This window comes from Chiloscyllium plagiosum, unplaced genomic scaffold (genome assembly GCF_037043375.1).
Source record: "Chiloscyllium plagiosum isolate Xiang-an unplaced genomic scaffold, Cpla_swu_hap1 HiC_scaffold_42, whole genome shotgun sequence".
NCBI lineage: Eukaryota > Metazoa > Chordata > Chondrichthyes > Orectolobiformes > Hemiscylliidae > Chiloscyllium > Chiloscyllium plagiosum.
Genome location: NW_028270180.1, coordinates 10594120 through 10612459, shown reverse-complemented (window position 1 = coordinate 10612459; position 18340 = coordinate 10594120). Strand labels below are relative to the sequence as shown.

The 18340-nt window shown below is 41.7% G+C and overlaps 1 protein-coding gene across 1 annotated transcript; it reads right to left on the bottom strand.

Moving 5' to 3' along the window:
* Nucleotides 1-169: 169 nt before the first annotated feature.
* LOC122542479 (cytochrome c oxidase subunit 5A, mitochondrial-like) lies at nt 170-17894 on the bottom strand. Its single transcript, XM_043680234.2, has 5 exons — nt 17707-17894; nt 10615-10731; nt 9224-9345; nt 2476-2600; nt 170-316 (listed from the first exon to the last, which is right to left on the bottom strand). The coding sequence occupies exons 1-4, from the start codon at nt 17804-17806 to the stop codon at nt 2487-2489; spliced, it is 453 nt and encodes a 150-aa protein (XP_043536169.1). The 5' UTR covers nt 17807-17894; the 3' UTR covers nt 170-316; nt 2476-2486.
* Between the last annotated feature and the right edge of the window lie 446 nt (nt 17895-18340).

Sequence of the window (18340 nt, the reverse complement as noted above, 5' to 3'; positions counted from 1 at the left end):
GCCACACCTGACATGAACATCACTGTAATCAGCATCTGTATTGGCATGAACACTGTAAACTTCAAAAGGCTGGTACTTGAGACTGGAATTACCTGGTACTGCCGGTAGTCCAAAGGTGAACTTGGAACAATTACATTTAACACATCTGCTTAATAACTGGTGAGCACTAAATGTTTAATCCCATTCTTTATTGAATTAAGTTCACAGGTAGGCATAATGCATGTGACAGAACAAACTTTAAACGCTCAATAAAGTAATATTTTAGGTTGCATCTTGCATCATGTACAATCACAATGGACGAAGGTCTGAAAACCATCTGGAAGAAAAACATTACACAAGATTAGATTCATTCCAGAAATTCTGTCAGCTGTTAAAACCGAATACAGGTCAACTCAAAATGCAAATCACTGTCATCTTAACAGGCAGATGAGAAGTCAAGTCAGAATTTGTACTATTCCCATTTACAATTGACATTTTTAAATAGTGCTCTAGTATATGGTAAAATATCCCAAGATACTTCATTAGCATGGTATCAGACAGTTTGACATCAACTTAAATGACTCTAGCATTGTTGGCCAAGCTTGACTGGGGCAGTTTTTGAGCAGTGACTCAAGAGATTTAGCAGGTATTTTAGCAATTGAGCTTTATGCCAGCTGAAAATACAGAATGGAGAACATGTCCACAACTTTCCTGACTGGTTAAGCTTCAACATTAATTCGAGTACTAGCATTGCAGAATGTAGCAGCAGGGATCAAAAGAAAACGGGTGGACTTTGGGTTTGTGCAGCTCACCCTCTGTACTTATACATAACATCTCCCTGAACAGATACTCAATATTAAATGCATTAGTTATCAGAGAGAAAAACCCTAGAGCTTATCTCGTGGCTTTATCAGAACATATAAATCACTTTTCCTGGTGAATATGGTGAAAGTAAGGCCTTTTAAAATTGAACATTCTTGCTATTTCCAACTGAGATTGAATTCACTCAAGCTCTTTTTTTTCTAAAGATAAAACTGAACAGATTCAAATAATCAGAAACACTGACAAAGGCTCCATTCAAAGCAAAGTTGGAGAACTTGCAGAATCTTTTGAAATCTTAAAGTCAAATGGAATGCAAAAGCACGATCTTAAATTCAAGTATATTTATTTGTTCACACTTTGGCCAAGGATTGACTGCTGGGCAAATACTTTCCGAGTAGCTTAGACACAAAAGGTTGCCTTTCTCGGAGATGTATCAGCAACATGAAGAAATAGGTACATTATCTCAAAACGGGTGCTAAATTCTTGAAATGCCATCCATAAGAGCAGGCTGCTGTATCTGAAACTATGGAAAGTTATTTGATAGAAAGATGCTTGCATCGCAACTATCTGAATTTTAAGAATGATTTGACACTTTTATACTTTTGTAACATTTGTGAAGGAAGAAGTGCAGGTACAGGCAATGTACTTTGTTTCATTTGCAAGTGATATTCTCCACTGGTGCAAGAGAAGTGTTACGAAATTCAGTTATATGGTGTGCTTGCTTTTGGAATTTGATAGAGAAACCTCCAATTAATTTCTTTTGTGGAGCTAACTGCAAAGCAGGAACAATGTTTTCTTTTGAGAGGTTGCACACCTCAACATAGAATGTTTTCAATTGTCACAACTCCGTAGAAGTATTAGGCTGAGAAGTAGATTGGTAAGACACCATCACGAAAGCTGTGCGTTACAGGGTCAGAACAACGAGTCAAAGCAACAATGTGCAGTCTTTTCCAAAAAAAAATGTAAGAAACTAGTGGACTCCTTTCTTTCTCGCTTAAGATGACAGGAATTTCAATGTATAACTGGAAAAAAATTAGTTCATGTTAGCCTTTTTCTGCAGATTATTGGAAAGACAAGCACTTCATTAAGTTGTACAGTGAAATTTCAATTAGGCGAAAGTGGGTACTGCAGATGCTGAAGATTAGAGTAGTGCTGGAAAAGCACAGCAGGTCAGGCAGCATCCAAGGAGCAGGAAAATCGACATTTCAGGCAAAAGCCCTTCATCAGGAATCATTCCTGGGGAAGGGCTTTTGCCCGAAATGTCGATTTTCCTGCTCCTCGGATGCTGTCTGACCTGCTGTGCTCTTCCAGCACTGCTCTAATCTTGACAGTGAAATTTCAAACTCGTTGACAGAGCCAGTCCAACTGAACCATAACTGGGCAAGTACAGCATCCGAAATGCCAATGTTAACAGAACTGAGAAAGAGCTGTTCAACAGCATCGGAAAAAACTTAGAATTAAAAAAATTTGAATAAGCCTTTTGCTTCAAAATGAATGAAGTGACAATTCCACACCTAATGCGCATTGACATTTATATTTCACTTTCTCTAAATCTTACACAAGACAACCAGAGTCTGTTTGCATGGTTGCTACAAATACGTGTACTTTACAAATCATATCATAATTTGTGAACTAACTCTAAAATTGGTCTTAAAGATTCTGTTGTAAACTCACCAGGTAGAACGTTATAACTTGTTTAAACCAATCTCCTCTGGGGTTGGAATACCCAGTTCAGTCAATGTGGGCCTGAGTTCTTGAATAACGTAAGGATAGATATCTTTGTGAGGACCAGCTTTGTCCTGAAAAGTGCAAGGAGTCACATTTACAGACAGCTGCATGATGCATTTTGTTAGAAAAACTGTTAAAATGAGCTCTTGGTGACATGACAACAGACCAGTGCATCCACTTAATCACACCAACAATTCAATGGTTTAAATGCAGATAGGAGAACTTGCTCTAAAATTATCCTGACTAAAAGCCACCCTCCCAAAATCAGCAAGATAAATTCAAAAGATTTGTAATGACCTTATTTAACATACAAAACCTAATTTTTGTTTCTAATAAGATGGCATTAACACAGAGCATTTCGAACCACCCATTTCTAGCTAAATATAGGATATACAATGAGCAATATCTTGTAGAACCCATGAGATGCTGTAGTTATGGTCTTAGAGGAAAGAAAATATTTTAAACAGGTCTGCAGTTGAAATATTATCCTTTCTCTACTGCATTAATGTCAGATTATCTGGTATTATTACAACATAGAAAGAAGCCATTTGGCCCAGCATAATGTCACCAACGCTCCTGATGTCTTATTGAATACCCTTTCAGGAATGAAATTGATAGGCAATGGAATTGTACATAACCATTATTAAAAACATAAGCTGTTCAAGCAATAGTATTCTACAAGTTATAGAAGCAGCACTGAAATTACAGCATTTATACGCATCTTGCTGCATACTTTAAAATTGCTGCTATTACGTGAACACAATGAACGAATACGTGACCAAGTTGATTTTCAGTGGCAGTGCACAGAGAACGTCGGTCTCTCAGAGATTTTTTGGATGCTCCTTGTTAAAATAAATGTAGACATTCATTACTTACTAATTCGTTTTTGACATGTGGCTGTTGTGGCACCAGTGTATTTATGATTTATCTCTCATTGGTCTGGTGACAAAGATATACCACACTGCACAGGACTGGAGTCACACAGGTAGGTCAGGCAAGGATGGCAATTTCTCAACCTCAATCTCAGTTGATGTTTAACTGGGAGTGACGTGACAGGAGCAATATTCGCCTTTTGAAATAAAGACTATTTTTGGATGTGACTCAGTGAATTAGTCTCTCTCTCTCCATTTCTTCAGGTAGTAATATTCTTTGTATTCATGTAACATACAACATAACAGGGTTACTCATTATGACCACAGCTGATTCTCAGTTGAAAATCTGATCCCAAAATGAAATCTGGTTTGATAGATCATACCTTAACTTTTAAAAATGACTGCCTTCTATTGAAATATAAGCCAGACTTCAGACTTGGTTATAATAATAAAAGAGCTTATTATGCCAGGGTAAAGCATAATAAAGTAAAATAAGCTATTTACATCTGATAGAAAACAAAGAACTGCAGGTGCCAAGATGTGAACGAAAAACAAAGTGCTGGAGAAAATAGCAAACTCCCTCTGACAGTTTCGAAGATTTCAAAACAATGGCAAAACAATCCCAGCCACTTCTTGCCAGCCACTTTCTAGGTTAATCAAAATCCAGAGAAATTTCCCTTCCATATTAAATCTATAAGACAACAAAGCTTCTTTCAAGTTTCAGTCCAGCTGCGAAGATTTTCTTTTGACTGTCAACTGAGATATTAGACTTTCTCAACTTTGAATCCAATGTAAATTTCTCATTAAACACAATTGCCTGGAGGGTTTCAAAATAAATCATTAAACAGAGTTAACCTATTCACTTAAGTGAACAAACTCCTTTCTTTTGGGAAAGTTTTATATCAGACTTCATTCATGTCTCCTTTGAAGTGAATTCAGAAGCTTTTAACTCATTTTTAAAAATCTGTCCATCCTATCTTTTGCTAAATTAATTTTTTTTTCCCCTCTGTCATAAAACACCACAATACTAACAAGCTTCCATTAATATGCCAAGGCGAGTCATCTGCACTGACACGCATACTGGTTCAAAAGTGTCGCTGAAAATACTTAATTATGAAATCTCTTCACAGAGAGAGAAAGGACAACACCCATTAGTTTAAAATTGAAACTCTGAAAAGGAAATAAATTACATTTCATCTCACACTAAGCTACAGTGATTCAACTCAAACTGCATTAGTTGCACACAGTATTGTTAACATTTTAGTGGGACCTTAGTAGTGGAGCTCCATAGTGCATACTTGGAAACAATAATATACAGCATTGACTCATGTTAATGATCAGGTTCTTTTCCATATCGAAGTTCAAGTAACAGGAAACATTTCAGCATAGATTGGGATCATTGTGTGCTACAACTTGACTGAAGTTGGTTACATAGAACCACAGAAACAGATTTAGCCCCTCAAGTCTGTTCTGCCCTTCAATTAGGTCATGGTTAAACTGGGCCAGAACTTTTGTTCTGGGATGTCACAGCAAGTGGCAGCGTGGGGTAGCGCTGGATGGATGAAGGTGACGGGGGTAAATGTGCTGGGGAGGGTGGCAGGTTGTTGTGTGGAAAAACAGAAGAAACCCAGCAAGAGAGTAATAATGAATGAGAGAAAACACGTGGGCAATTGCAGTGAGATGGAGAGGGTCACTGTTGGGAAACAGGCGAGAATGGGCAAAGCTGGGAGCATGACATAACAGAAAATGAGCAGTAGTAAGCTGCTTAGCCCTGCAAACCAGCTCTGACATTATGGTCATGCCAGTCATCCAATTCAATAGTCCATCCCCAAGTTTCCCATATACCCCTTGATCTCTTTAGCCTCAAGTGTCTTCCAATACCTTCTTGAAATCGTACAATGTTTTGGCCTTGACTGCTTTGTGGTAGTGAATTCCAGAGGTTCACCACTCGAGTTCAGAAGCTTCTCATCTCTGTCCTCACTGGTTTACCCTGCATCCTTCGGTTGTGATCCATGATTTTGCACATCCCCAACTATTGGGAATATTGATTCTGGATTCAACCCCTTACATCTCATCAAACTTTATAGGTTTCTATGTAATCCCCCCCTCATTCTTTTGAGCTCACAGATGTAATTCTAATCAACTCAACCTTTCCTCATCCATCAGTCCCATCATCCCAGGAATCAGTCTGGCAAACTTTTGCTGCAGTCCTTCTACAGCAAGAACATCCTTCCTCGGATAAAGGAAGTCAAGCAGCACATGGAGGCAAAAATGGCCACTGGAAAGTGATGCTGGAGAGATACAATGAAATGGCTGAGGACCTGAATAATCACAGTGCAATATCCCAATGATGCGAAAGTGTAAAGGGGCACAAAGGAGTACAGTGGTCATCACCAAAGAAAAGGTGCTAGAAAAACAGAATGGCCTGAAGGTGGATACATAATCTGGACCAGATGGACTACACCCCACATCTAAGTGAGATAGCTGAAGAGATAGTGGAGGCATTAGTGGCAATCTTTCAGGAATCGCTAGAATCACAAGAGTCTCAAGACTGGAAAATCGCTAAGATGACACCCTTTTAAACAGGGAGTAAGGCGTAAGACAGAAAATTACAGACCGATTATCCCAACCTCTGTCATAAGATAGATCCTGGAATCCATTGTGACGGATGCGATTTCTGATTACTTAGAAATAGGGTTAAGTCAGCATGGTTTCATCAAGGGGAGGACATGCATGACGAATCTGCTTGAATTCTTTGAGGAAGTAAAGAGCAGGTTAGACCAAGGATAGCCAACGGATGTCATCTACTTGGACATCAAGGAGGCCTTACAGGAGACTACTGAGTAAGATAAGGGCCCATGGTGTTGGAGGCAAGGTTTTAGCATGGATAGAAGGTTGGCTGTCTGGCAGAAAGCACAGAGTAGGGATAGGAGGGTCCTTCTCAGAATGGCAGCTGGTGACAAGTGGTGTGCCGCAAGGCTGTGTTAGGACAACTTTTCACTTTAAATATTAATAATCTAGATGAAGGCACTGAGGGCATTCTGACTAATGTTGCCAACGATACAAAGATCCTTAGAGGGACAAGTAGCACTGAGGCAGCAGGGAAGCTGCAGAAGGTTTTAGACAGGTTAGGAGAATGGGCAAATAAGTGGCAGATGGAATACAATATGGGAAAGTGTGAGGTCATGCACCATAGTAGGAAGAATAGAGCAATGGACTATTTTCTAAATGGGGAGAAAATTCTGAAGTGCAGAGACACTTGGGAGTTCCAGTCCAGGATTCTCAAGGTAAACTTGCAGGTTGAGTTAACAGTTAGAACGACAAATGCAATGATGGCTTTATCTTGAGAGGGCTTGAATATAAAAGCAAAGATGTAATTCTGAGGCTCTCCAACGCTCTGGTCAGACCACATTTGAAGTATTATGCATAGTTTTGGGCCCCATACCTCATGAAGGATGTTCTGGCCTTGGAGTGTGTTCAGAGGAGGTTCACAAGAATGGTCGCAGGAATGAAAAGCTTAACATTGAGGAATGTTTGAGGACTCTGAATCTCTATTGACTGGAGTTCAGGAGGACAAGGGGGATCTAATTGAAACATACAGAATACTGAATGGCCTGGACAGTAGATGCTGGTAAGATGTTGCCACTGCTAGGAGAGAGTAGGACCAAAGGGCACAGCCTTCGAGTAAAGGGAAGACCTTTTAGAATAGAGAGAAGGAGAAACTTCTTCAACCAAAGCATGGTGAATCTATAGAATTCATTACCACAGAGGTTGTGGAGGCCAGGTCATTGAGCATATTTAAGACATAGATAGATGGGTTCTTGAGTATCAAGGGGATCAAGGCTTATGGGGAAAAAGCAGGTGAATGGGGTTGAGAAACCTATAAGCCATGATTGAATGGCGGAGCAGACTCAGATTCATGGAGATATACAGCATGGAAACAGACACTTTGGTCCAACTTATCCATACCAACCAGATATCCTAAATTAATGTCGATGGGCTGAATAGCCTAATTTCTGCTCCTATGTCTTATGGTCTTACAATGTCACTGTGGTCCTGTACAACTGCAACAAGATATCCCTGCTCCTGCACTCAAATCCTCTTGCTGTGAAGGCCAACATGAGAGTATATTTTGAACAGTTAGGGTCCGAGCACTGATCCATGTGGTACCCTACTCGTCTCTGCCTGCCATTAAAAACAAACATTTATCTCCATTCTGTTTCCTATTCATCTCAATACATTTCCCCAATCCCATGCACTTTAACTTTCCACACTAGTCTCTTGTCAGACTTTGCCAAAGGCCTTCTGAAAGTCCGAACAAATCACGTCCAGTGGCTCCCCCTTCAACTCCTTAAAGAATTCCAACAGATGTGTCAAGTGCGATTTTTCAATTACAAATCCACGTTGACTCTGTACAATCTTGACACTGTTTTCCAAGTTCTCTACCATCAAATCTATTATAGTGGATTCTAGGATTTTCCTGACTATTGACATCAGGCTGACCGGTCAAAATTCCTAGTTTTCTCTGTACCTCCCTTTTAAGTACACAGCTTACATTGGTTCATCCTTCAATCTGTAGGAACTGCTCTAGAATTTGGAAGATGAACACCAATGCTTCCACTATTTCTAGAGCCACTTTCTTCAGTACTACAGACTGTAGATTCAGGTTATAAATTATAATTACTATACAAAACATCAGAAAAGAAAGAAAATCTCTCACTCTCAGCCTTGAGAGAGAAACTTTAATGCAAAGATATAAAAGGTGTGATGTTACATGCTATTTGACGTTAGGCAATAGTGTTGTGAACTAGGCACCTCATAAGGAAGCCTACATAATGGCTTAGGGTTCTAACTTTGCTTTATATTGAAGCAAGCAGGTCTTCAACAAACATTCATACAATTTACAGAATGTCTAATTATTTCTCTAGCATGGCTTACGTATCAGTTTTTTTTGGAGGGGGGGGGTGTGCTCAGGGAGGAAAGAGGGAAAAGAGAGAGAAGATGATCCATCATAGTTTTATGATGACAGCTGATTTTAAGGAGCCAAGAGGTGAAAACCTGAGAAATCCTCAAGTGGGAAGAACAGAACAGTCCATCTTGGAGTGGGGTGCACTCAACAGCATATGCATGGTACATGCAAATAAATGGGCACTTAGAATAAAAGAGGTCACAGGAATGTAACAACTTGCATTTATATAGCACTTGTGTGTGTTTAGGAATTTGCTAGACAATGTAAATTTGGTATGTTGTGGTAGGGTCATCAGATGATGAATCTTAAGGCCCAAGCTTAAGAAATGGATTCAAATCCTACCACCACAGATGGTGAATTTGAATTCAGATAATAAAATCTGGAATTGAAAGCCAGCGTCAGTAAAACTCTGAGCAAATTTTCTAATAGTTCATCTGCTTCACTACATCCTGTAGTGAAGGAACTTTGCAATCTTCACCAGGTCTGACCTATATTCACCTCCAGACCCACAGCAATGTGACGGATGCTTAACACAGCCCTCTGCAATGGTTTAGTAAGCTACTCAATTCAAAGATAATTAGAAATGGGTAAAAAGTGCTGATCTTGCCAACAACACACTCATGCCATAAATGGTAAAAACTAGATGTTAATAAATTGTTAATAATACATACCTGAACCAGAAAAACAATCGCTTCACTTTCAAAATGGCTAACAGTCAGAAAGCTTCAATTCGAGAAGGCAAGCGCATGCCTGCTTTCACCCAGTAATTGAAACTGCATCATCTTTTACCTTCAGTCTTCAAGTTTACAAAACAGACAAGAATGTTGGACAAAGGAGTTTCAATTCCACTGACCTTCACTGCTTCTAGGATGCGGATTGCACTAGCTAGATCATTTAACCTACGGCAGGCTCTCAGAGCAGCATCGAGAATTTTAGGTTCTGGTACAAGATCATATCCAATGAGGGTGTTCATTCCTGTCAATTAACAGACAGTTATTGGAACAGGCTATACAAAACAGTAGATTTTCAAAGCAATGTCAAACTTCAAGCATAGAATCTGTGCAAATATTTTTAACCATGAGAAACAGCACAGTAGCAACTAAGGGAAAGGAAACACCATAGTGCAGAAGGCCATTCAGCTCAGAATGAATATCATAATTTCATATCATTCGCCAACCTTTTCTCCATAACGCTGCACTTATTGCCTTGTTTGAATCTGCCGAGAGTGTGGTGCTGGAAAAGCACAGCAGGTCAGGCAGTATCCAAGGAACAGCAGAATCGATGTTTCGGGCAAAAGCGCTTCATCAGGAAGGGGGCTTGATTGAAACTGTCCCCACACCAGTGCATTCCAGATTCTAACTACTCACTAAATTAAGAAGTTTCTTCTTTTTATTAAATTTACTACTTTTGCACTAGTTTAGTGATTAGCACTGCTGCCTCACAGCACCAGAGACCCAGGTTTGATTCTAGCCTCAGGCAACTGTCTATGTGGAGTTTGCACATTCTCCCCATATCTGTAGGTTCCCTTTGGCTGCTCTGGTTTTCTCTCACACTCCAAAGATGTGCAGACTTGGGTGGATTTGCTATGGGAAATGCAGGTTGCAGAGATACACGGTCAGGCGAGTGGGTCTGGGTGGATGCTGTTCAGAGAATCAGTATGGACTCCATGGGCTGAACAGCCGGCTTCCACATCGTAGGGATTCTGTGATCACTAAATCTGTGCCTTCCTCATTTTTGTTTACAAGAAACAATTCAAATCTGGTCTTTAACAATTAAGTAGTGCTAAAATGACAAGTAACAATTTTTGCCTAATGTTTGCCAAATGGCATATTGGCCCAAACATGGCTGGAAAAATTATAAATGGAGCTTTTTTTTGAATTTCAAACTTACAAGTTAAGCTTTACTACAGTTAGGAAACACAAAGATGTGACAACTCTGCATTGTTAATACTGAACATCAGAAAGACCGTCTCAATCACAAACTTGCATAGCAGATGAGCATGGGGATTCAAGACATCTCTCTCACTCTGTTGCACTGTGTGCGCATTAGCCACGTTTGTGTTAAACAACAGCGTGGTAGGTAAGAGATATGCTGAAAGTTCTGCATACCTCCAATTACTTAGCCATCAGTCTTGCAGAGATAGGAGCTCATTAAAATTTGATAGACCTGACCTATGAAATCAAAACATTCTTGCTTTAAGGTTATGAATTTAATTATGCATTCATTGAATGATTTACTTTTTACCTTTTCTGAGTTCCCAGGCATCAATGTCAGGCTTGTTGAAGTACGTCACCCAACGAGCATCAAACTCCTCATCAGTTTCCTGTTTGCCATGTGAATACCAGCGCAAAGCAATAGCAGCTGTCAAAGAGACACAACATCAGTGCCTTAACAGTTTATATCGGCCCAACTACCTTCCAGCTTTCAAAAAAAAAACCCAATTCTATACAGTTAACAGTTCCTTCCAGTGCTCCATTTCACGAAGTCTGAAATTTTGAGATTTATATTAAATATTAGTTACAAGCTTTCCAAAACAAACTTTTCAAAATGATCAAGCAATAATATTATGGAGATGGAAGGATGCAAATGAATGATTAAAACCCAACCAGTCACCTGAACTATGACAAGGTCAGACAACCCTAGGTTATAATTCAATAGTTTATTTGAAATTCCCTTTGTGGGCAGTGCTCCAAAAACTTGTGATGTCAAACAAACCTGTTGGGCTATAATCTGGTACCGTCTGACTTCTGACCTTGTCCATTCCAGTCCAACACCGGCACCTCCACGTAATAAATTATGACAAAGCATTCCCATAGTAATTTTAACATTTAATTAACCTGTTAAGTGTATCATCGCCTCCTTTCCCACTTTCTGCCGTAGAAGTACATAACATCAGCTGGTGCTCCGACTCCTCCCCTAACCCAAGTGATGAACTTGATGCACTAGTAAGCATTTCTCTTCTTTTTTTAAGTGAAGATTTAAAGTTCAAGGTTCAATGGATCAATGCTAATTCAGCACCATGGTGCAGGAGAAACAAACTTTCTAGAAAGCTCAGGAACATCAGCTTTAGAAACTGATTCCCAATTCCTGACTCCCCTCTACAACTTCTAACAGTTCGATTTTAAAAAATGAAGGGCAAAACTGTAATATTTTCATATAAAGACAAGGTAAATAATGATTTGGAGATGCCAGTGTTGGACTAGGGTGTACAAAGTTAAAAGCCTCAACACCAGGCTATAGTCCAACAGGTTTATTTGGAAGCACTGGCTTTCGGAGCTCTGCTCCTTCATTAGGTGGTTAAAGGTGCAGCGCTCCGAAAGCTAGTGCTTCCAAATAAATCTGTTGGACTACAACCTGGTGTTGAGAAATTTTTAACAAGGTAAATAATGTAGCCATGTTGGGTCAAATCTCATTCAGGTGGTGATCAGAAGTAGTTCAATCAAAGAATTCAGGACAGTAAAAACAAAATACCAATATATGGTTTCACAGTTGGAAACCTTGGCTAACTTATCTAATTCTGTTTTCACTTGAAAAGTAACTTGACTGCCAGAACACGCCCCACAAAAAAATGCACTGAAAGTCCACACTACAGACCCCCAGGCACTGCTTTGCACGTACCATGGCTACAAACCTCCGTTTTCTGCACTCTCCCATCTACACAGAACCAGTGACCCCACCTGGGGTCCAATCCCAACTTTGGAAATCCATGACCTACAGTAAATGTTGAAGTGCATTTAAGTGTTACCTCTGCATGACTTGGCATCCAGATCATAACATTAGTAAGAGCAGAATATGAAGAAACAAACTGCATATTCACAGTACCTTAAACCTCACATAGTCTGTCACAGGAATATGATACAAAATTTGACACCCAATCACAAATATTTGAACAGTGCTAACAGGTTGGTTTTACGGAAACTCATTGGAGGACAAAAGGGCCACTGTTAAACTGATTAAACTAGAATGTGCAAGTACTCAGGATTAGATCGAGATCTCTCTCTGGAGGGCCACTAAACTGGAAGAAACCATGGACACTTATAAACATTTTAGAATGTATATTAAAGGCATGGAATTAGACAACCTTGATAGGGAAGGTTAGAGGGTTGGCAACTCAGCTGAAGGTCAAATAAGATGCTAAGGGTCACACAAGATACTGGGAGGATTCAATTTTACATTAAATGGAAGGGGGGAAAAAAAATCAAAGTGCACTAATATTTGCCAGCCATCAGATGGTATTATTTATAAGGACATGAATCTCTCTCCTAACAGTCAAACAAGTACAAAATTAACGAGGGCTCTTGTGGCACAGTGTTAGCACTCCTACCTTTGGACCAGGAACCTTGGGTTCAAGTCCCACTTGCTCCAAAGGTATGTTGTAGCATCCCTGAACAGGTCGACTCAAATTTTCACAGACAGATACAGGGAAGGAATAGAGGGATACAGACCATGTGCAGCCAGAATGGATAAGATTAGAATGACATCAGGGTCAGTGCTGACATGATGGATTGAAGGGCATTTTTGTGCTGCACTATTGTCTGTTCTAATAGTATTCCACTATAAACGTGTACTAGACACAAGAAATTGTGAAACACCGACAAGCAACAGTAAGCCAAGAACAATTCTCATTTGAATGGAAAAAACAATGTGGTCAGAAATAAATGTGGCGGGGGAGACAGGGTGAGAGAGAAGGGAGATTGCTGCTCAATCCGGAGACAGCTAAACCGAAAACAGGAAGCTACTTCTGTAGTTAATTCGCTGTACCCTAAACGCTACTACTACAACAATGCTGTGCAAAGGAACAAAGCAACCTTCACCTGATTAAAAAACCAGTAATGTTAAGCAGGACTGAAAGCAAAACAAACTGACAAATGTACATTTTGAAAACAACAGGAACTGAAGAGTTGTCAAGAACCATGTGGACACGTGAAACAAAGGACTTTCCAAACACTGCCTTCACATTAAATAATGAACACTGTTTGGCAATGTACCTATTGGACTCATTTTATTGTGAACAGCATGGATTTAGTTTCATCTTGACTGCTACGTTGCAGGAAACGGAGTGGCACTAAACTTAGTGTTGGTTTACTTTCACCACAGGCTGTCCATTTGGTGATTAATCATTGACAGAGCCAAGCCTACAAGCAGTTTCCCAGAACTCAACAGCAACACAGTTCCAATAAAACGCAACTGGTCACAAAAGTATGAAAAGATTTTACCCATTCACATCCAGTTGCTTCAAAACTTGAATGCTCTCTGGCCAATTCAAAAACACCATGCAAGAATGCTCTTCAAATAATTTTGTAGCAAGTTGAGATACCGATGGATCATCATACGCAGGAAACTAAAATTGCAAAATGTTGCCCAACCTGTATACATTATCCATTTTTCTTTGGTCACCAGGAACAGACAAATGGAACATTTTCCTTTCCAGTTCCAATCTCTGCGCATCGCTTCAACCTTTTAACAATGCATTTAATAAGCAACCTTTGACAGGTTCCAGGGTTCCCAGGTTAGAATCTGAGTGTTACAGGCCTAGAAATAGCTACCAACATTTATTTGAACTAAATCGAATGCCAGACACAGACAGCACTTTGTTAACTTTCAATTCATGGAGCCACAATTCTATTTGCATGCAGTATTACAATTTGACAACAGACTCAACAACTCCAGCTCTACAATTAACTTCTCACACTTATGGGCTCTTAGTGACAGCAAGTCAGCTGCAGCTGGCACGTTGATCAATATGTCTAAACCATCTTAAAGCACCATACATTTCTGAGAACTTTAGATCTAATGACAGGCTTTTAAGCAACTGGTGTACTTCAAGCTTAGGCCATCAGGAACTGGATTAACTTTTCAAAATAATCTCAATGTTTACAACCTCAAATTTTACAGCCATTAATTCGAGTAAATTCAAATCCATACCCTAAAGATGAAAGCAGACAGATCAACACACATTCAAAAAACATTTACATACATACAAAATGCGATAACTCAATGCTCCACATACATGGCACTCAAACAGTCTGAGACAATTAGCCATAGTTGATTCAACCATTTTCTTCAGGAAAATACATATGATTCAGCCATTCAGCTCTACCTCCACGCCCATCCTTTGACTGAACCATGATTGTGAAATCAACTCTACTTTCCTGTCTATAACCTTCATCCAATACAGCCAGAGAAATATTCAACATTACAGCCTCCATTGCTCTCAGAGTAAAGAATTCCACAGATAAAAGACTCTCAGAAGAAATTACTCAACTGTCCTAAATGGAAGAATTATTTTTAAACTGTGACCCCTCTTTCTAGCTTCTGCCATAAGAGGAAGAATCCTCTCAGATTTACCTTATCAAGTCACCTTGGGATTAACTGCATCTGAACAACTTTTGTAGCTTCCTCCCATTCCAAAAGGGTCAAGGAAATAGGCAATTGGTAATCAAAAGCACAGTGAAGTGGGTAAGGGTGAACATGCCCCTCAAATCTAACTGAAGCCTTCACTCACTGCTGGATGGGGATGGAGGGATAAATTAGGGCCAACAGGGAGGAGAGAGGCAAGAAATGGGGTGTGGGCAGGAGGAAATGGATCTGGGAAGAGTGAATGGGGGAGACATAGTAAAGAGTGAGAGAGGTAGTGAGAGAAGTGGGCAGGGGGATGGAGGAACATCCCTCAATTCTCAAATCAAGATTGGACTGACCATTTTCACCTAACACTTCTAAACTTTGCAGTGGCAGCTATCCTTTTCAAGTACAGTGAAGCCGACTGAACATTAGCAAATTTTGAGAAGATTTGTAGCTCAGGTTGAGGTTCTGGATGTAACTTGGCTCACTGAGCTGGAAGGTTTGTTTTCAGACTGCGCAGGACATTGGTTAGGCCACTGTTGGAATATTGTGTGCAATTTTGGTTGTCTTCCTATCGAAAATATGGTGTGAAACTTGAAAGGGTTCAGAAAAGATTTACATGAATGTTGTCAGGGTTGGAGGATTTGAGCTATAGGGAGTGGCTGAGGGCTGTTTTCCCTGGAGAGTCAGAGGCTGAGAGGTGACCTTATAGAGGTTTACAAAACTATGAGGGGCATGGATAGGGTAAATAGACAAAGTCTTTTCCCTGGGGTCAGGGAGTCCAGAACTAGAGGGCATAGGTTTAGGGTGAGAGGGGAAAGATATAAAAGAGACCTAAGGGTCTCTTTTTCATGCAGAGGGTGGTATGTGTATGGGATGAGCTGCCAGAGGAAGTGGAGGAGGCTGGTACAATTGCAACATTTAAGAGGCCTTTGGATGAGTATATGAATAGGAAGGGTTTGGAGGGATATGGGCCAGGTGCTGGCAGGTGAGACTAGATTGGGTTGGGATATCTGGTCTGTTTCCATGCTGTACATCTTTATGACTATGATATTTCGTCATCATACTAGGTAACATCAGTGAGTCTCCAGTGAAGCTTCACTAGAGGCTCACTGATGACATTACCTAGTATGGTGACGAAACGTCCGAAACAAACCTTCCAGCTCAGCGAGTCCACTTACATCCAGACCGAATGTTGTTTTAAATCCCCAACTACAATGTCTGCAAACAGACATCCCCAAGTTACCTTGAGCTACCCTTTCCTACATACCTAATAATTTAAGTACTTTAAATGTGCACCAAATACCCATTCCTGAAGTGGATACTGAACATTGCAAGAACTTGTGTTTGTTGCACATAGTAATTAAGAGAGTGCTGCTAAATCTAAAATAATGAAATATAAGTAACATTACATGAAGGCATTGCAATACTTCAGTGAAGAGTCTGAAAACCCCAAGCAGTTTTGAATCCTACCTTCTTTCTTAATGCAATATAATTAACATTAACGAAATGGAATTTGCTTTAAATTCAGCATAAATGTTGCAACCTTTGAACAGTTCAACCACAGACACAGATAAAATCTATCTTTAAAACTACTGAGACTAAAGGAGGAAGTGAATGCAATGAGCTCAGAAGGGAGAGTACACAAGGTTCTGTGTAGGTTCCCATCACCTCCCAGTCTACTCCAATTACTCCACCCCTTTTATGTACCACTCCTGACCTACCCCTTGCCCTTCCACACATACAATCCTAATCTCTATCTCCCCTCTATTAACACTAAGGGTGGCATTGTGACTCAGTTGTTAGCATGGCTGCCTTACAGAGCAAAGGGTCAGAATCGATTCCACCGTGTGGAGTTTGCACATTCTCTCCATGTCTGCATGGGTTTCCTCCAGGTGCTCCAGTTTCCTCCGCAGTCCAAAGTTGTGTAGGTTAGGTGGTTTGTCAACAGTGTGCAGGAATGTGCAGGTCATGTGGATTAACCTTAGGAAATGCAGGATTACAGGATTTGGGGATGGGCAGGGATTTTCTGGGTAGAATATTCTTCATAGGTTCGGTGTGGACTTGATGGGCTAAATTGCCTGCTTCCATACTATGGGGGAGTCAACAGTTTGCTTTGTCTCTCCACACACACCCTCATTTCTTATCCTCCCCCAAGATAATCTCTCATCCCTCCTCCCCACAGGCACATTCCAAACTGAATCTCTATTCCCCCTCCCTTGACCAGCATTAATTTACTCCATCTCCACACACCATCACTTGCCCCCACCCAACACACACACCCAAATCCTAACCTCTATTCCCCCTCTCACCATGAGCACTAATTTGCTCCCAGTCTCCACACTCGCCCATCTCTTGCCCTCCCTCCACACACTCACCAATCCTAACTTCTATTCCCCCTCTTCTCCATCAGCACTAATTTGCTCCAACTCCACACTCCCCCATCACCTGCCCCCCCCCCAAACACCCCAATCCTAACCTCTATTCCCCTTCCCTCTACCAAAATTAATTTACTCCCTGTCCCCATGCTCCCTTGCACACCCACAACCCCACTTCCCCCCCCCCAACAACCCCACTTCCCCCAACGTTCCACTTGAATACAAATCCCATTTATCCTCAGCTTGCCCTCTGAAAGAAAAAAATCACGAGACCATTTGCCTCTCACATCCCCCCCCCCCGTACCCTGTCATCCCAGTCTGCCTTCCCTCCCCTACCCCCACAAACACATGAGAACCCCCACTCTCCCCTCCCCCCTCCCCGGGCAATGTCACTAGGCCCCGGAACCAGCCTCGAGTAGCGGCGCGGGTCATTACAAGGACACGAGGCTGCAGCGGGCGGTGGAGGGAGCCGGCGGCAGGGCAATGGAGGGAGGGAGGGTGGGGGGGAAAGAGGGGTACACAAACCTGCCCCCACCCCCAGGGGGTGGGGGTGGGGGTGGGGAGGGCGACAGACACCGAGGGTGAGGGGGAATCCGGCCGCTCGCTTTGACCTTACCCGCTGGGTGCCCTCGGCCGGGGGCCGCCGCCGACGCCCTCGCCGTCCGTCTCCAGGCGACCAGGCCGTTGCCGCTGTACCGGAGCGCAGCTCGGAACATACTGAGACCGACAGTGAGTGTGCGTGCTTGGGAGGGTAGGGGGAGGTTAGAGCCGCCGCTCGGAACCGGGAGACCAGCAGAAGGAACGCGTGCGCGCCGCCCGGGTCACGTAAACCGTCTGCGCTCTGACGTCAACGCGCACACGCACAGCCCACCACCTCCCCCGCGACCAGAACCGAGCATGCGCTCCTCCTGAAGCGCCCCAGCTGGGCGCCGCCATCTTTGCTCCTGGCCTGCATCGCACCGGGTGAGCAGAGTTAAACATCATTAGACAACAGGTGCAGGAGTAGGCCATTCTGCCCTTCGAGCCAGCACCACCATTCATTATGATCATGGCTGATCATCCTCAATCAGTATCCTGTTCCTGCCTGATCCGCATAACCCTTGATTCCACTTCCCTTAAGAGCTCTATCCAACTCTTTCTTGAAAGTATCCAGAGACTTGGCCTCCACTGCCTTCTGGGGCAGAGCATTCCGTACACCCACCACTCTCTGGGTGAAGAAGTTTCTCCCCAGCTCTGTTCTAAGTGGCCTA